The following is a 19,400-nucleotide window of genomic DNA, read 5'->3' as shown; positions in this document are numbered from 1 at the left end:
TGCACTGTGAGGCTTCAGCAGGGACAGCGAGGGCGCGGTGGGTTTGGGGCAGGGGAAGGCCAAGTGGAGTTTTTTAGATCACGGAACTGGATTTTAAGTGACTTGGCAGCAACAGCAGGCTTGCCCCCTGAAGAGTTTTAAGGTCAGCCTAGAACCAGGAAATCAACCCTGAATATTCATCAGAAGGACTGAAGCTGAAGCTCCAAATACTTTGGCCACCTGATGAGAAGAGCCGACTCATTGGAAAACCCTGATGCCGGGAAAGCCTGAAGGCGATTGAAGGCAGGAAGAGAAGGGGACGACAGAGGATGAGATGGTTGGACAGCACCACCGACTCAATGGACATGAATTTGAGCAAACTCCGGGAGATGGTGAAGGACAGGAAAGCCTAGCGGGCTTCAGTTTATGGGGTCGCCGAGTGGGATACGACTTAGCGGGCGGAACAGAACCAGCTTGGGAGACTTTCCCTAAAGAGGCGGGGCACCCGCGGCCGGCCCCGGGCCCGCCCCCGAGGCCCGAGGGGCGGGGCTCCTGACAGGCGCAGGTCCCTCCCCGCGTGGCCCGGAACCGTGCTGCGGCCCGGAGGTCGCCGGGAAGAAGCCCAGTACCAGCCCGCCGTGTCTGTCCTCCATGGCTGCCACGCTGCTCGCCCGGGCCTGTGGCCTTGTCCGCGGAGGTGAGTGCGTTCTAACCCCGCACGGTGGGGCGGCGGGCGGGGCGGGCGTGGGTCCGGGCAGCGGGTTCACCTCTGCGGCAGGGCGGGCGGCCGGGCGGTGCCCCCTCCGGATCGCAAGGCCTTTGCCCCAGTTGGGCTGCTCCTTGCGCCTGCGTGGCCGCGGCCCCTGCTTCGACCCCCAGTCCCAGCCCGCTTCTCACGCTGCACCACCCCCCCCCCCACCCTCACCCCCCAACTTATTGCACCTTCGGAGGAGGTTCAGGGTACGCCATTCCTAGGGTGCCAGGTCTGGGGTTGAACCCACACTGTACATCTGTGACCTTGGGCTCTTGTGTGAAACGACCACAGTATACTGCTGTTCGCATAGAGTTGTAAGGTAAGGTGAAGTCGCTCAGACGTGTCTGACTCTTTGCGACCCCACACACTGTAGCTTAACCAAGCTCCTCCTCCTCCTCCTCCTCCGTCCATGTGATTTTCCAGACAAGAGTACTGGAGTGGGTTGCCATTTCCTTCTCCAGAGGATTTTCCCGACCCAGGGTTCAAACCCAGGTCTCCCGGAAGTCATAGAGTTGTTAAACAAGGATTAAAATACAGGTGCCTGGCAGATTACGGGAGCTCACTGGTAGCCTCTTTCCGATCTTCTAATTTCTCTACCCTGTAGCAGCAGTGGCACCTGTGGCCAGGGCTTCTTTGCCTGGTCAAGACCCACTCACCCCGAATAATAACAAAGGGGACCCTCTTTGAGAGCTGGCGCTGCTCTCAGCAAGGTTAGGGTTAAGTGCCGAGTGCTACAGTTAGTTTTCATGGTTCTAGCCCAGGAGCAGAGCACTGTTGTCCTCCACATTTAGAGAAGCCAGTGAAGTTAAGATCCTGGCCTGAGGTCACAGAATTGTGCTCTCACGTCACTGGTCTTACACTGGCCACTGAGGAGGACTGTTGTACAGTGTTCAGCAAGCATGGTGAACGGTCCGTTCTATTCTCAACAGCAGTATTAATGACATTTTGGGCCCCTAGTTCTTTATCATGGGTTCTGTCCTATACAATGTTTAGCAGTATTCCTGGCCTCTACCCACTCCCTACCACCCTTGCGTTGAGGCAACCAAAAATGTCTCCGGACATTGCCAGATGTCCCCCCTGGGGACACGAGTCATTTGTGTGGAGAACCACCCAGTAAGTGAAAAAGTGAAAAAGTGTTCATCATTCAGTCGTGTCCAACTCTGTGACCCCATGGACTGTAGCCCACCAGGCTCCTCTGTCCATGGAATTCTCTAGGCAAGAATACTGGAGTGGATAGTCATTCCCTTCTCGAGGGGATCTTCCCAACCCAGGGATCAAACCTGGGTCTCCTGTGTTGCAGGCAGTTTCTTTACCATCTGAGCCACCAGGGAAGCCCACCCAGTAAGTGGATAACCGTTATTATTTTAATTACTACATGAGACCTCTTGCATTCCCCTTCCACTGACTCCTTTTCTCTCTGGCAGCCCCCTGGCCTTGGGGCTGGCGTCGCCTACATACCGTCTACCAGTCTGTTGAACTGCCCGAGACTCATCAGATGCTGCGGCAGACGTGCCGCGACTTTGCTGAGAAGGAGCTCTTTCCCATCGCAGCCCAGGTGGACAAGGAGCATCGCTTCCCAGCAGCTCAGGTGAGAATTCCAACCTCAGCACCCAGTGATGGAATCTGCCCTCTGCTCCAGGATAACTGGTGAGAGTGACAACCAGAGGCAGTGACACTGCAGTCAGGGAGCCCTCAGGGTGTGTGATCCTGGGAGCCAGAAAATGCCCTGGAGGTTTCCACTCTCCAGCATGAGGCCTGTAGCCAGGATCATAACTTCTGGATAATAGTAATCATGGTGGATGATTGCTATGCTTGCTATATGCCAGGCATTGTGTTGATAATAATAGTTACCACATAAAATGCTGACATGTGCTTGGTACTCACCTAAGTGCCGATGGGTTAGCACACCTGTTTCTTTTCTTTTCTTTTTTTTGGCTGCACCATGCGTCATGCAGAATCTTAGTTCCCTGACCGGTGATCGAACTCATGACCCCTTCGGTGGCAGCTCAGAGTCTTAACCATTGGACCACTAGGGAAGTGCCTAGTTTATCTGTCTCTTAAAACTGTCCAATGAGATGAAGGTGCCATTATTATGTATCCTGTTGTGTAGTTGTTGAAACTCAGATTGATGAGAGGCTTAAATAATGAGCACAAGGTCATGGAGCTAATGAGTTACAGAGCTAAGGTTCCAACCCACATCTGTCTTCTGCCAGCCGCTGAGATCCCAGTCAGTCCTGTCCACCCTGTGTCACTGTATCATTCCTGTGAGGACAAGTGCTTCTGCTGTACCCTCCCGTGGGATTTAACAAGTTGTCTGGTACATGATTGTAAACACTTAGTAGAGATTGTTGAGATGACTTGTGATAAAGCGATTCTGTCAGGCCTTCACGCCCTGTCTGCCCATCTGGGGAATTCAGAACCTGTGGTTGCTGTTAACATGCTTCCTCAGCCTTGGGGCCAGTTTTCCCATCTTAGTGCGTGCTGTGCGCTCACAGTGCGCTGTGTTCCCAGGCACTGTGCCTGGATGTGGATATAACATCTAAAGAGCTCAAAGTAGTAGGTGGGTGGCATTCTGAGCACCAAAATGAGTTGGGCAACTTTTATGTGGTAAGCCTTGAAGTTGTCTTCATTGCATTTAGTACTAAAGCCATCCCCAGCTGCAAGTCTAATCTCCATTTGGCTTCCTGGAATGGTTGTAAGGATTGTAGGCGATCATGTATGTTAAGTTCATGGTGCATTTGAAAAACAGAAGCTATTAATACTATTATTATTTTTATTACAGTTGAGAAAGTTGAAGCACAGAGAGGGGATGGGATTTTCCAAGGCTTACCAGCTTGTGGATCTAGAATTCATACTCCAAGTGTTCAGTTCAGTTCAGTCACTCAGTCGTGACCGACTCTTTGCGACCCCATGAATTGCAGCACGCCAGGCCTCCCTGTCCATCACCAACTCCCAGAGTCTACCCAGACTCATGTCCATCGAGTCAGTGATGCCATCCAGCCATCTCATCCTCTGTCGTCCCCTTCTCCTCCTGCCCCCAATCCCTCCCAGCATCAGTCTTTTCCGATGAGTCAGCTCTTCGCATGAGGTGGCCAAAGTATTGGAGTTTCAGCTTCAGCATCAGTCCTTCCAATGAACACCCAGGGCTGATCTCCTTTAGGATGTACTGGTTGGATCTTCTTGCAGTCCAAGGGACTCTCAAGAGTCTTCTCCAACACCACAGTTCAAAAGCATCAATTCTTCGACGCTCAGCCTTCTTCACAGGCCAACTCTCACATCCATACATGACCACTGGAAAAACCATAGCCTTGACTAGACGGACCTTTGATGGCAAAGTAATGTCTCTGCTTTTCAGTATGCTATCTAGGTTGGTCATAAATTTCCTTCCAAGGAGTAAGCGTCTTTTAATTTCATGGCTGCAATCACCATCTGCAATAATTTTGGAGCCCCAAAAAATAAAGTCTGATACTGTTTCCACTGTTTCCCCATCTATTTCCCATGAAGTGATGGAAACAGATGCCATGATCTTCTGCCATGAATGTTGAGCTTTAAGCCAACTTTTTCACTCTCTTCTTTCACTTTCATCAAGAGGCTTTTTAGTTCCTTTTCACTTTCTGCCATAAGGGTGGTGTCATCTGCATATCTGAGGTTATTGGTATTTCTCCCGGCAGTCTTGATTCCAGCTTGTGCTTCTTCTAGCCCAGCATTTCTCATGATATACTCTGCATATAAGTTAAATAAGCAGGGTGACAATATACAGCCTTGATGTACTCCTTTTCCTATTTGGAACCAGTCTGTTCTTCCATGTCCAGTTCTAACTGTTGCTTCCTGACTTGCATATAGGTTTCTCAAGAGGCCGGTCAGGTGGTCTGGTATTCCCATCTCATTCAGAATTTTCCACAGTTTATTGTGATCCACACAGTCAAAGGCTTTGGCATAGTCAATAAAGCAGATATAGATGTTTTTCTGGAACTCTCTTGCTTTTTCATTGATCCAGCGGGTGTTGGCAACTTGATCTCTGGTTCCTCTGCCTTTTCTAAAACCAACTTGAACATCTGGAAGTTCACGGTTCACGTATTGCTGAAGCCTGGCTTGGAGAATTTTGAGCATTACTTTAATAGCGTGTGAGATGAGTGCAGTTGTGCGGTAGTTTGAGCATTCTTTGGCATTGCCTTTCTTTGGGATTGGAATGAAAACTGACCTTTTCCAGTCCTGTGGCCACCGCTGAGTTTTCCAAATTTGCTGGCATATTGAGTGCAACACTTTCACAGCATCATCTTTCAAACAGGATTTGAAATAGCTCAATTGGAATTCTGTCATCTCCACTAGCTTTGTTTGTAGTGATGCTTTCTAGGGCCCACTTGACTTCACATTCCAGGATGTCTGGCTCTAGGTGAGTGATCACACCATTGTGATTATCTGGCTCTCGAAGATCTTTTTTGTACAGTTCTTCTGTGTATTCTTGGCACCTCTTCTTAATATCTTCTGCTTCTGTTAGGTCCATACCATTTCTGTCCTTTATCAAGCCCATCTTTGCATGAAATGTTCCCTTGGTATCTCTCATTTTCTTGAAGAGATCTCTAGTCTTTCCCATTCTGTTGTTTTCCTCTATTTCTTTGCATTGATCACTGAGGAAGGCTTTCTTATCTCTCCGCTATTGTTTGGAACTCTGCATTCAGATGCTTATATCTTTCCTTTTCTCCTTTGCTTTTCGCTTCTCTTCTTTTCACAGCTATTTGTAAGGCCTCCTCAGACAGCCATTTTGCTTTTTTGCATTTCTTTTCCATGGGGATGGTCTTGATCCCTGTCTCCTGTACAATGTCACGAACCTCTGTCCATAGTTCATCAGGCACTCTGTCTATCAGATCTAGGCCCTTAAATCTATTTCTCAGTTCCACTGTATAATCATAAGGGATTTGATTTAGGTCATACCTGAAAAAGAACTGTACAAAAAAGGTCTTAATGACCTGGATAACCACTATGGTATGGTCACTCACCCAGAACCAGAAGTCCTGGAGTGCAAAGTCAAATGGGCCTTAGGAAGCATTACTACCAACAAAGCTAGTGGAGGTGACAGAATTCTAGCTGAGCCATTTCAGATCCTAAAAGATGATGCTGTGAAAGTGCTACATTCGATATGCCAGCAAATTTGCAAAACTCAGCAGTGGCCACAGGACTGGAAAAGGTCAGTTTTCATTCCAATCCCAAAGAGGGGCAATGCCAAAGAATGTCCAAACTACCACACAATTGCACTCATTTCACTTGCGAGCAAGATAATGATCAAAACCCTTCAAGCTAGGCTTCAACAGTACATGAACCGAGAACTTCCAAATGTGCAAGCTGGATTTAGAAAAGGCAGAGATCAAATTGCCAACATCCGCTGGATCATCGAAAAAGCACAAGAGTTCCAGAAAAACATCTACTTCTGCTTCATTGACCATGCTAAAGCCTTAGACTGTGTGGATCACAACAGACTGTGGAAAATTCTTCAAGAGATGGGAAATCCAGACCACCTGACCTGCCTCCTGAGAAATCTGTAAAGAGGTCAAGAAGCAACAGTTAGAACTGGACATGGAAGAACAGACTGGTTCCAAATAGGAAAAGGAGTACATCAAGGCTGTATATTGTTACCCTGCTTATTTAACCTATATGCAGAGTACATCATGAGAAACGCTGGGCTGGATGAATCATAAGCTGGATTCAAGATTGCTGGGAGAAATATCAGTAACCTCAGATATGCAGATGATACCCCCTTATGGCAGAAGGCGAAGAGGAACTAAAGAGCCGCTTGATGAAGGTGAAAGAGGAGAGTGAAAAAGTTGGCTTAAAATTCAACATTCAGAAAACTAAGATCATGACATCCAGTCCCATCATGTCATGGCAAACAGATGGGGAAACCATGAAAACAGTGACAAACTTTCTTTTCCTGGGCTCCAAAATCACTGTGGATGGTGACTGCACCCATGAAATTGAAAGACGCTTGCTCCTTGGAAGAAAAGCTATGATAAGCCTAGACAGCGTATTAAGAAGCAGAGATATCACTTTGCCTACAAAGGTCTGTGTAGTCCTTATATAAGCTATGGTTTTTCCAGTAGTCATGTATAGATGTGAGGGTTAGACCATAAAGAAGGCTGATTGCCAAAGAATTGATGCTTTTGAAGTGTTGTGCTAGAGAAGACTCTTGAGAGTGCCTTGGACTGCGAGATCAAACCAGTCAATCCTAAAGGAAATCAACCCTGAATATTCACTGAAGCTGAAACTCCAGTGCTTTGGCCACCCGATGCGAAGAGCTGACTCATTGGAAAAGACCCTGATGCTGGGAAAGATTGAGGGCAGGATGAGAAGGGGACAACAGAGGATATGTTTGGATAGCATCACCGACTGAATGGACATGAGTTTGAGCAAGCCCTGGGAGATGGTGGACAGGGAAGCCTGGCATGCTGCAGGCTTAGTGACTGAACAGCAGAGGATAAAGGAACAGTTGTAAGAATTGCCTGAGGTTCTAGGGCTTGGGGAGAGAGAGCGGTAAATCTTCTGATCTCTGATCTTGCCACTGCCTCACATGAATTGGACGCTCTCATTTTGGTCACTGATGGGATGCAGCGGTTGCCCAGGGAGTCCCTTCGCTGAGGATCAAAGCGTATTGGCTTATTGTTTTTCTCACTGTCTCTGTTACTATGGGTGGTGCTCAGCTATAGTTACAGAAGGAAATCCAGGACTTAAACAAGCAGAAGGGTCAGAATGGTAGACACAGGGGTAATAGGACAGGTTGCAAAATTGAAAATAATACCAGTCGTGTTTTAAAATGACGGTAGTAATAATAACAGGAGTAACTCTCATTTGGGGGTTACCATATTACAGGTTGCTGTCCAGTTGCTCAGTCGTGTCTGACTCTTTGCGACCCCATGGACTGTAGCCCGCCAGGCTCCTGTGTCCTCCACTACCTCCTGGAGTTTGCTCAAATTCATGTCCATTAAATTGGTGATTTTCATGTACTTACCCTTAAATCATCAACAAAACACTCAGGCAGTTTCTTCACTGATCTCCAGTTTTCGGATGAGGAAACAGAAGCCAGGAATTACATTTCTCAGTTAGCAAAGCCAGACGGCTGGGATCGGAGGAGCCAGATGTAGATTCTGTCCAACCTGCAGGAGATACTTAGTGAGTGTTTTCTAATGTTTTTTTCCTGAAGAATTTTTTCTCCCAGGAAAAGTGGGTTTCCTGGGGAAGAGTCAAGGGGAGAAGAATTGAGAGGTGGACAGGCCATGAAAGAGGTGGAAGGCTAGCGCCAGTCTCTGCTCACTTGGCTGGTTTTGTAATCTAGGTTGAACTTTGGTCTTTCTGTGTCCAAACCTTCCCCCGCACAACTCCCAGGGGGGGGAAAAAAGGAACAGTTATGGATATACAATGCTATTATATAATAAAGGGAAATTAGAAATAGAATGGTGTTTCCATACCAGCTCTGGACTCCGGAACCTGAGAATGTATATGTGCATCTTTATCTATTTATTTATTTTTGGCTGCACTGTGTGGCTTGCAGGATTTTAGTTCCCCAATTAGGGATCGAACCCAAGTCCCCTGTAGTGCAAGCACTGTGTCTTAACCACCGCGCCCGCCAGGGAACTCCCTGGATGTGCATGTTTATATCTAGAAAACTGAACCCAGTTTCTTTTCCTTCACTCAGTGAGTGTTTATTGAGTAAGTTTAATATATGGGGTGCAAAATCTGCTTTTCCTCCTCTTGCCCTAATCTCAGATGATCATTTACCACATAGAAGCCTCTCGAACCATACTCCGTTTTCCCTCTTATTCATATGCATAGACTTTTGTTAACGCCACCCTGGTGGTGTCCCCTGAATGGCATCACCTTTCACCTCTCCCACCAAGAATTTGTCATTCTGTGTTCATAATCCCTGGCTCTCTGGGTGTGCTTATCACGCTATTGTGTGTGTCCTGTGTCCCAGTTATTTTCTAAGGTTGCCTTCCTGAAGGCCAGGCTTGTTCAAACACCTGCCTCCTGGCCCAGCGAAACACCTCCTTGCCAAGTAAGCGCTTGGCATTCAGCAGATGTTTGCTGAATTTATGGACTTGAACTTTTTGGTCGAGTCATCCCGAATGTTGTTAACTGTCCCAGCACTCGGCGCACACGGGCACAGAGTAGAAGCTGGGGAGGTGGCTCCCGTGGCCCTTTCCCATGAATAAAGCAGCAGATCTTCAACAAGTAAGGAGGTGTGATTCTCTAAAGGGAGTTAGTTTGGACTCTGATGAGCATCGGCAAACTCAGGTCAAATTTGACTTTTTAGAAATGTGAGCTTTAGAAGTGACTTAAAAGCACTGCTTTTTATATGAAGCACCCTCTAAAACAGGTCCCACATATGAAGGCAGCAAGTGCTGAAGGCTTGCTCTGCTAGGAAAGGGGTCTTTCTCACATGTTCTTTGGGAGTTTTGTTTTTTTTTAAATAAACTTCATGCATTTAAAATATTTATTTATTTACTTTTGGCCATGCAAATGGGGCCTTCCCAGGTGACTCAGTGGTAAAGAATCCACCTGCGATGCAGGAGTTGCGGGTTCTATCCCTGGGTCGGGAAGATCCCCTGGAGGAGGAAATGGCAACCTACTCCAGTCTTCATGCCAAGAAAAATCCCATGCACAGAGGAGCCTGGTGGGCTACAGTCTATGGGGTCGCAAAAGAGTTGGATACAACTTAGTGACTGAGAATGTACGCAGCACCTGGGAACCCTTAATTCCCCAACCAGGAATTGAGTCCTCAGCCCCTGCCTTGAAAATGGGGAGTCTTAACCACTAGACCGCCAGGGAAGTCCCTCTCTTGCGGGTTTGGAGACCACTAGGCTTGGCCCGGTCAGGGTTGCAGGTCCACACTCCTGGTTCACAGACACAGGCATGGAGAGTAACCACTGTGGGTAGTGTCTCTGAGAGGTTCTCCTTGAGATCGCTCAAAATTGGCAAAAATATTGGCAAAAATATTAGGGAGGCTGGCTGCTGTTAGCCAGTTACCATCAAACATGCCGAGATCAGAAATGATTTCTACAGCCGGACACACGGTCTTTGTATGTGTGTACTGCTTTTTAATTTGTCTTCACTTTCTTCTTCTTCTTGATCATGCCATCTTCTCTCCACTGCCTTTCTGTCTCCACATTTTCCCTGGAATGTTCCTGCAGCTGGCCATGGCGTATTGCCAGAAATCTCCAGATACACTTGAGAATGAGAAAGGTTGGGGGAAAAATAGCATGCTGGTGAGGCCACCACTTGGGTGCAGTCATTGTGGACTCCAGCAGCTTTCTCTTCTGGTACAGAGAGCACTAGAGGGTGGGGTGAGGGGCAGAGAGCCAGGGGCCCTGGCTTTCTCATCGGACTCTGGGTGTCCCAGGAGCTTCACCATCTGTGCAAGAGCCCCCACCCATCCCAGGAAAACAGAGTCGTCCTTGTCCTGCCTGTACTCCACCTGAAAATTTCGGTTCCCCTTCTGTCTCCTGGGGTGAAATGGAGTCTTCTTGGTGTGATGGGCTGATGTATCATTTATCCCATGGTCATGGACCAGAGAGAGAGACAGAGAGAGAGAGAGACTAAAGAGGGGGCTGTGTGTCTTAATGCCTAGAGAAGCTGGATGGTGCATGTAGGGTGAGACAAATGGGGCTTTTTTTTTTTTTTACTTCAGTTTCTTTTGCTCAATGGCCAGAGAAAGCCCTCCAGTGGGGTTCCTGTCTGGGCCTGAGCATGAATCTTGGGGACCCTGCGTATTTCTGGCTCCTGGTAGAATGCAGTGCTAGCTGGTAAGCCAGCACAGGCCTCCCCAGTAAACCACCACCTCACTCTGGAATAGGTTTGCTGGAGGCCCTAAGTGTGGGCTCGAAAGGGGCTCTGTTCTGAGGCTACCCCAAGGCTGGCTCTGGGCTCTTAAGTCCCCAGGTCGTGCTCAGAGACAGACAGTGCCTCAACTGCTCTCTACTTCCCACCTTCGCCCACTCCTTGATCTGATAGCTTACAGTGAACCATGTCAGATTCAGTGACCTCCCAAGAAGATTTCACTTCGGGACCAGAGACCAGGCTTGACCACTCAGGGCTCTTTTGTGGCAGAAGTTTTATTACAGTGAAAAGGGACAGAGGAAGCTTCTGACACAGACATCAGAAGGGGGCGGAGAATGCTAGTCTTAGCAAGGGAGCTATATACTTTTTTAATTGGTTATTACAATAAATCATAAGAATGTCTCAAGGTTGTAAAGATCTTACTAGACCCACTCCCACAATTTACATTTTAAGATGACAGAATTAGAACTAACAATAGAAAGATTTTACTAGACCCCCCTCCCATAATATACATTTTAAGATAACAGGATTAGTCAGAAGGTTCTCAAGAAAAAGAAACATGTCCTCAAGCAGGATATATTGTTGTTATATATGTAATCCTTGGGCTTTCCTCATAGCTCTGTTAGTAAAGAATCCACCTGCATTGCCGGCGACCCCGGTTTGATTCCTGGGTTGGGAAGATCCGCTGGAGAAGGGATAGGCTACCCACTCCAGTATTCTTGGGTTTCCCTGGTGGCTCAGATGGTAAAGAATCTGCTGGGTTTGATCCCTGGGTTGGGAAGATCCCCTGGAGAAGGGAAAGCCTACCCACTCCAGTATTCTGGCCTGGAGAATTCCATAGACTGTATAGTCTATGGAATATAGTCTATGTTGCAGTCCATGGGTTCGCAAAGTCAGACAGGGCTGAGACACATCATGTTCAAGAGAACAGGATCATGGACAAGAGAAACGTCCTCAAGCAGGATACACTGTTGTTTTATATATAAAATCCTTAGTACAGAGTTGAAGCTGAGTTGTTTTATCAGCTCTGGGCTTAAAGAAAAAAACATCGCATGTGACTAAGACTAAGGAATATAGGGGGAAAAAAAACGTGTTCCTTTCTCCTCCTTGAGAACTCCAGACCCCTATCTCCTCTTTGAGAGCCCCAGACCCCTCTCTCTTCCTCCGGGGCCCCTGACTTCTTATCACCTTACCTAGAAATTGACTCTCAGGCCCTCCCACCCTCACCCACCCTCCATCCCCGCCGGCTTCCTGAGCGGTGTCACCCCTGCTGCCCCCAGGTGTGCGGTGACCACAGAATTTTTTTTTTTTTAGTAACTCTCGAAATGCCACGTCCCTGGTGGCTCTGAATCCCATTCGTCACTGTGTACCAGCTTCCTGTCGCTGCTGCACCAGGCCCCAGAAGCAGGGGCGCAGAGCAGTGCACACTTAGTACCTGACCGTTCCTGGAGGGCGGAGATCCAAAGCTGGTCTCTCTGGGCTCTGATCAAGGTGTGGGCAGGCCTTTGGGCAGGCCCCAGGGGGAATCACTGCCTGGCCTTTTCCGGTTTCTCCTCTTTCCCTTACAAGGACCCTGTGAGGACACTGGCCTCCCTGGATGATCCAGGGAAGCCCCTCCTCACCTCAGGGTCCTTTGCTTAATCTCCTCGGCAGAGTCTCTTTGAACATACTCAGTCTCTTTGAACCTGGGGGTTAGGGCGTGCTTGTCCCTGTGAGGCTGACATTCTGCCTCCGCATGGGCCATCTCCTCCCCTGTATTACAGGGGAGACCCTGAGGTGGGTCAGGCCCACCCCAAGTGTAGAGTCTTGCAAATTGTCTCGCATGGGAACAACTCAAGGTGGAATCAAACACCCAGTTTCACAGAGGGACACAAATCATTGTGAAAGTTCAGCAAATTCACCGATGCCCCTCTTCCCAGACAGCGCTGTCGAGTCAAGAACGTCTCAGTCACTTAATGATAAGAAATGCCACACTAACTCTTAGAGAAATGCAAATGGAAACTACAGAGGTACCACCTCACACTGGTCAGGATGGCCATCATTCAAAAGTCTCCGAATAATAAATGCTGGAGAGGGTGTGGAGAAGAGGGAACCTTCCTATGCTGTTGGTGGGAATGTAAGTTGGTGCAGTGGGTAACAGTAGGGAGGCTCCTCAGAAAACTGAGGTAGAGTTGCCGTGTGGTCCAGCAGTCCCAGTACTGGGCATATATCCAGAAAAAGCTATGATTTGAAAAGATACATGGACCCCTGTGTTCATAGCAGCACTGTCCACAATAGCCAAGACATGCAAACAACCTGTCCATGGACAGATGAACGGGTAAAGAACATGTGGCACATACATATGGTGGAATATTACTCAGCCATAAACAAGGATGAAATAATGTCATTTGCAGTGCCGTGGTGGCCCTAGAGGTTATCATACTAAGTGAAGTAAGTCAAAGAGAAAGACAAATACCATATGATATCACTTACATGTGTTATCTAAAATACAACACAAATTGAACCTATCTATTAATACGGAACAGAAACAGACTCACAGACAGGGAGAACAGACATGTAGTTGCCAAGGAGAAGCAGGTGAGGGAGGGACGAATTGGGAGTTTTGGATTAGCAGGTGCAAACTATTGTATATAGGATGGATAAACAGCAAGGCCCTCTGTACAGCACATGGAACTATAGTCAGGATCCTGCGGTAAACCATATGGAAAAGAATATGAAGAAGAATCTGTATAGCAGAGTTACTTTGCTATACAGCAGAAAATTCACACAACATTGTAGATCAACTAGCTGTCAATAAGACTTTCTCTTTTAAATGCTGTACATGGATCACTCACCTTGTGCAGACTGAGCTGGTTGTAGTCCTGGAGTCAGTGGTAGGTTTCAACCTCAGCCCCACCATTTACAAGGTCCACCCTGTGCAAAGCACTCCACCTCCCTGAGCTCCAGCTTCCTCACCTGTGACATGAGGTTGACTCAGCAAAGCTTCAAGCTTCGGAGAGACTGGACCAAGAATACACATGAAGCACTTTCCAGCGCTGAGCATGTCAAAGGCACTTGATAATTAACCCCAGCCACTCCTGGATTCCAAGTCAAACATTCCAGGCTCTTCCCCTTTATCGAATCTTTCACTGGCACTAGAATCCAGCAGTTGATACAGGGCATCGCTGACAGGAACAGCATGTGCAAAGGCCCTGTGGTGGGGAGGACAGGCTGTGCGGTGAGCGTTAGGGGCTGAAGAAGGTCTGTGTGGCACTGTGCTGCCCTGCTCCTTCACCTCGGAGGCCCCCAAAGCCTTGTGCCTTCTGCGTGCTCACTGGTCGTGGCTGTAGACACAGCGATGAGTGAGGGCAGAGTACGGGGGCAGGACTGCCTGAGACAACAGGGCTGTCATACAGATCCGGCCTTGGGGGTTCCGGGGTGGGTGTTAGGGTCACACGATCTGAGTTTCTGCAGGCACCAGCCTGGGGGCAGGGGGGTTGGGGTTGGAGAGGTTGGGCCCTGTGGCCCCATCCCCACCCCCCTCCCCCAGGAGCTGCCCTTGCTGTGACATCCTTTCCTGGGGCCAGGTGAAGAAGATGGGCGAGCTGGGGCTTATGGCCATGAACGTGCCCGAGGAGCTCAGCGGAGCCGGCCTCGATTACCTGGCCTACTCCATCGCCATGGAGGAGATCAGCCGGGGCTGCGCCTCCGCGGGAGTCATCATGAGTGTCAACAATGTGAGCCTCCCGCCTGGGCCTCGGACACACAGGCAGAGAGGGAGGGGGCTCCAGACGGCCCCACATCCAGGCACAGCCCTCCCTTGGCTCCCCGCCCCTGACCGCCGCTAGGCCTGGTCCTTTGCATGGGGCCTCTGGAGAGAGGAGGCCTGGGGGTGGGCATGCGGGTGTGCTGGGGCCTGCAATGACCTCCCCCCACGGTCCCCCCAGTCCCTCTACTTAGGGCCCATCCTGAAGTTCGGCACCAAGGAGCAGAAGCAGCGATGGGTCACTCCCTTCACTAGAGGCGACAAAATTGGCTGCTTTGCCCTCAGTGAACCAGGTACCACCTGGGACCGTGGCTCACCCACCCCCACCCCCACCCCACCCGGGGTCCACCTTGCCTGAGCTGGGACGGAGGGACTTGGACCCCACGGTCCCTTTGGCTTGGAGACAGCCAGGTGCCACATCCCCGCACCTCTAGAGAGGGAGCTGGTGTAGCCCTCCAGCCCCTTCTCTCAGGAGCCAGACCCTGATTCCCTGCGCCTGGGTCTGGCTCACCAGCTGGGGGGGTGGGGGGCACAGAATGGGGGGGGTTGCTTGGCAGGGCTGGGGAGTGCTTGGTGTGGGAGGTGTGAGGTTGGGTCCCTGGCGAGCTGGCGGCGGTGGACTCTGAGTCTGCGTGTGGGGCAGGGAACGGCAGCGACGCAGGGGCCGCGGCCACCACCGCGCGGGCAGACGGTGACTCATGGGTCCTGAGTGGCACCAAGGCCTGGATCACCAACGCCTGGGAGGCCTCGGCCGGAGTGGTCTTCGCCAGTACCGACAGATCCTTGCATAACAAGGTGGGGGGCCCGGAAGGGAGGGGCGGCAAGCCGTTCAGTGTCTCCAGCTGCATCTCTGTGGTCTGACAGAGCCGCTTGGGCTCTGGGGCTCTTGCCAGCCGTCCCTTTTCCGCCCCGGGGCGGCGCTGTCCCCGGAGGAGCCAGCAGAGGACGTCACAGCGAGGTTCTGAGGGAGGTGGAAATTGGGGGGGCGACCCGAGTGGGTGGTTCGTCTGAGGGGCGTGGCCTCGGGCCGGTGAGCAAGCCAGGGGCGTGTCCCGGCCTCCAGGGCATCAGTGCCTTCCTGGTCCCCATGCCCACACCCGGGCTCACCCTGGGGAAGAAGGAAGACAAGCTGGGCATCCGGGCCTCGTCCACGGCCAACCTCATCTTCGAGGACTGTCGCATCCCCAAGGACAGCCTGCTGGGGGAGCCGGGGCTGGGCTTCAAGATCGCCATGGTGAGCCTGGCAGCGGGGGGCGGGGGTTCCTTAGGGTGAGGCCCTGGGGAACGGCCGGCCCCTGACAGGTGGGTCCTCACAGCAAACCCTGGACATGGGCCGCATTGGCATCGCCTCCCAGGCCCTGGGCATCGCCCAGGCCGCCCTGGACTGTGCTGTGACCTACGCCGAGAACCGCAGTGCTTTCGGGACGCCCCTCACCAAGCTGCAGGGCATCCAGGTAACAGACGCGCAGCTTTGCCTGAACGCCAGAGGGACGCGATTTCGGCCTCTCCTCTCTGCCTCCCAGACGGCTTTCAGCCTCGGCTCCGTCCTCCGCCCTCCTCTGTCCCGCCCCTCAGGGAGAGGGAAGGGCGGGCCTGCACTGACGGTGGGGCGGGTCTGGGTTGTTGCAGTTCAAGTTGGCGGACATGGCCCTCGCCCTGGAGAGTGCCCGGCTGCTGACCTGGCGCGCTGCCATGCTGAAGGACAACAAGAAGCCTTTCACCAAGGTGCCAGTGGGGCAGGGGTCTCCCCGGGCCCAGCCCAGAGCTTCCATGGCGGCAGAGGCACTGAGGGAGCCGTCTGGGCGGGGTTCCAGTTCCTTGAGCCTGTGGGTTTATCGCTCCAAGGGGCGGCTTCCCCAGGCCCGCCGTGTTGAACAGGCCAGGTGCTAAGAATTTCTGACGCCACCGTCCTCTGTGGTTAGGAGGCGGCAATGGCCAAGCTGGCTGCATCGGAGGCCGCAACTGCCATCACCCATCAGGTGAGAGTCCCCACTGCCTGGGTGAGCTCCCCAGGGTTGGGTAAGCGGGAGTGTGCCGGCTGCTTCTTCCTCCCCGCTGGCCCTTCTGCGTGGATGGTCCTGCCCTGTCTTTCCCCCACGAGTTGGGGGGGGGGGGGTGTTGGTCTTCCTTTCCTGAGCCCTCGCGTTCCCCCTCAGGCCATGCAGATCCTGGGCGGCATGGGCTACGTGACGGAGATGCCGGCCGAGCGGCACTACCGCGACGCCCGCATCACCGAGATTTATGAAGGCACCAGTGAGATCCAGAGGCTCGTGGTCGCCGGGCACCTGCTCAAGAGCTACCGGAGCTGAGCCCTTTCTGGAGGGCTGACCGTGCCGGCCGGGGAGCCGAGCTGGCCCGAGGGCCCTGGGAAAGGGGGCGGGAGTCACGTGGCCTTCCCCCTGACTCCCCCGCTGCAGCCTGCGGGGCGGGGCCACGCCCCCTCTTGCCAGGACCCCTCCCACCGCCCAGGCCCAGGCTCCTGGGTGGGCCTGCTGCCCGCCGTTACCTCTGTCCACCCCAGAGCCGGCTTCCTAAGAGTAAGCCGAGGCGGGGCTGCAACCTGGCCTGAGGACGCCCATCTCCAGCTGTTTCTTGACTTTGTACCCTCTCCACCGTTGACCGTGCCTTATTTTCTTCATCTGGGGGCTCGGCCGTGGGAAGGGAGAAATGATTCCCCCGGGGACTCCCCGGTTCTGTCCTGTGGGTCCTGGCGCTCAGCAGGAGACCCAGCGTCTGCCGTTTCCACCGAGTTCAGGGTCTGGAGGAGTGGGTTGGAGGCCCGAACGACCACATCTCGATGCAGAAGTTGTGTTCTCTGAGGCCTTCGCCGCCTTGGGGCTGGGTCGTTATGAAAGCCTTCCTGCGCACCGATAACCTTTGTAAAGTATAAATGAGTACAGGTGAGGGGTCTGACTTGTGCTTTGGGACAATTATGTGTGGGAACCGAGTGATAAAGCATACCTGTCCCCTGACCCGTGTGTCCTTGCCTGAGTGCTGCTGGGGAGGGAACGATGGTCCTTTAGCCTGCTCTCTACAAACCCCCACCCTGTGTGAGTGTGTGTGTAAGAGAGACGGGGGTGGGGGGGGCTGAATCAAACCAGGGACTCCTGCATTGCAGGCAGATTCATTACCGTCTGAGCCACTAGGGAAGCGCAAAGTTTTGGAGAGAGAGAGTAATCATAAACTCAGCAAGGAAACGGGTTTTAGGAGGGTTGGGTTTCCAGTCCCGGTGCTGCGGGGCTGGCGTTGGAACGGAAGAGCCTCTGCGGGGGTCGAGGGGAGCACGCGACTATCACCGCTGTGGCCCAAGGCAGAGAAGAGAGTGGAAATGCTGGAGAAGACGGAAAAGGGGAGTGGGGTGGGGGTGAGAAGAGCCCGCAAAGAGAGATTCAGAGGAGGTGGGGACAGCCCTCCGCCGCTGAGCGGGAAGGGCTGAGACGTAGACTTGAGGTCTCTGGAGGGCAGGGGGAACGGGGACATGATCCATTTGGAGCCACCATGCAGTGGGCGCCCAACCACGCGGGCCGTCGCCGCGCGCGGGTTCCGTGCAGGTTTGGGAGGCAGCCTCCAGCCTGCTGACCCCGGGCGCCCAGGGCCGGCCTTGCTTTTGACCCTCGGGCAGCGCCCGAGCCGAGGCTCCCGCGGGAGAGAGCGGTTCTCTGGGCACATGTTCCTTGGGGGCGGGGCGGGGCACCTGGTCCAGGTGCGCGGGATGGAGGAGCCTGGCCGTGCTGGGCCGGGAGGCGCAGCGGCGGCGGCGTGTTTCACCCGCTGCGCAGGCGGGCGGGGCTTGAGTGTTAACAGGTGCGGGATCCCGGGATCCCGAGATGCCTAGGCGCACAGATGCGGCCGCGAGGAGCGCACGGACCGCTTCGCTGCCGCCTCCTCCTACTCCAGGTAAGCGGCCAGCGCACCCCTCTGCGGGGCCCTGGGTTGGGGTGCAAGCTGAAGGTGCGGGGAGCAGCCTGGGATTCAGGGCTCCTGCCCCGGAGCAGCCACGGTTGAGCCACCTGGGAGGCTGGGAAAGGACTGTCTCTCCCCTACTCAGTGACTGGGGCACCACAGGCGTCCAGATGGCACCACGACGCCTCCAACGAGGCAGCCCTGGCTCCTGGCCCGTGTGAGGGTGTGGGGACAGGCACGAGGTTGAGGCGGTCTCTGGGCCTTTCCTCCAGGCAGGGGTGGAGGGTGAGGGGGCTTTGAGGTTCACAGGGGAACAGAGGGGGCCCAAGCTGAGCCCCGGTCCCAGGCGGGATGCCAGGCTGGGAACCTGCTTCTCCTGCTCTGGACTCTGGCCCCTCCTGGCCTGGCATCAAGCCTGCCTGGCCTACCTGCTGAAAAGGCTCCAGACCTTGAAGGGCCAGGCAGCCAGAGCCACAGAGGTCCACAGGGCTGGGCCAGCGGAGTCAGCCCCACCTGGGAAGTATGCTGATTTGTCCAGTGGCCGCCCCAGCTGACTGTGTTCTTCTCAGATGGGGCTGGGAAGAACCTCAGCTACAGGGCCAGATAGAGCCATACCACCCTCCATTTCGCAGGTGAAAAGCCAGGGTCTCTGAGCCAAGGTCCAGGAGTGTATGCACTCCTGGGCTTCCAAAAGCTCTCACAGGTCTCGGGTCTCCCTTTCCAGTTGGGGGTGGGGGGAGGCGGAAGTCAGTTCAGTCACTCAGTCGTATCCGACTCTTTGCAACCCCATGGACTGCAGCACGCCAGGCTTCCCTGTCCATCACCAACTCCCAGAATTTACTCAAACTCATGTCCATTGAGTCAGTGATGCCGTCCAACCATCGTATCCTCTGTCGTCCCCTTCTCCTCCCTCCTTCAATCTTTCCCAGCATCAGGGTCTTTTCCAAGGAGTCAGTTCTTTGCATCAGGTGGCCAAAGTATTGGAGTTTCAGCTTCAACATCAGTCCTTCCAATGAACACCCAGGACTGATCTACTTTAGGATGGACTGGTTGGATCTTGCAGTCCAAGGGACTCTCAAGAGTCTTCTCCAACACCACAGTTCAAAAGCATCAATTCTTCGGTGCTCAGCTTTCTTTATAGTCCAACTCTCACACCCATACATGACTACTGGAAAAACCGTGGCTTTGACTAGG

The 19,400-nt window shown here is 52.6% G+C and overlaps 1 protein-coding gene across 2 annotated transcripts; it reads left to right on the top strand.

Moving 5' to 3' along the window:
* The first annotated feature begins 517 nt into the window (after positions 1-517).
* Positions 518-17,275, top strand: ACADS (acyl-CoA dehydrogenase short chain). Of its 2 annotated transcripts, XM_006052943.3 has the most exons (10): positions 518-676; positions 2,158-2,321; positions 14,125-14,274; positions 14,485-14,596; positions 14,947-15,098; positions 15,367-15,537; positions 15,620-15,757; positions 15,933-16,028; positions 16,226-16,282; positions 16,460-17,275. In XM_006052943.3, the coding sequence occupies exons 1-10, from the start codon at positions 631-633 to the stop codon at positions 16,610-16,612; spliced, it is 1,239 nt and encodes a 412-aa protein (XP_006053005.1). In that variant the 5' UTR covers positions 518-630; the 3' UTR covers positions 16,613-17,275. The 2 variants fall into 2 exon arrangements, with proteins under 2 accessions (XP_006053005.1, XP_025123281.1); XM_025267496.2 differs by lacking the exons at positions 16,226-16,282; positions 16,460-17,275 and adding an exon at positions 16,149-16,208.
* Positions 17,276-19,400: the final 2,125 nt, after the last annotated feature.

The sequence above is a fragment of the Bubalus bubalis genome, chromosome 17 (assembly GCF_019923935.1).
Source record: "Bubalus bubalis isolate 160015118507 breed Murrah chromosome 17, NDDB_SH_1, whole genome shotgun sequence".
Classification (NCBI taxonomy): domain Eukaryota; kingdom Metazoa; phylum Chordata; class Mammalia; order Artiodactyla; family Bovidae; genus Bubalus; species Bubalus bubalis.
This window is presented reverse-complemented; position numbering and strand designations above follow the sequence as displayed.

Bases quoted from the DNA above. Each gene is read 5' to 3' on its own strand.
- ACADS (XM_006052943.3), top strand. From the start codon at position 631: ATGGCTGCCACGCTGCTCGCCCGGGCCTGTGGCCTTGTCCGCGGAG. The intron at 677-2,157 runs GTGAGTGCGTTC...TCTCTCTGGCAG, and splicing joins CTGTGGCCTTGTCCGCGGAG to CCCCCTGGCCTTGGGGCTGG. The intron at 14,275-14,484 runs GTGAGCCTCCCG...CGGTCCCCCCAG, and splicing joins TCATCATGAGTGTCAACAAT to TCCCTCTACTTAGGGCCCAT.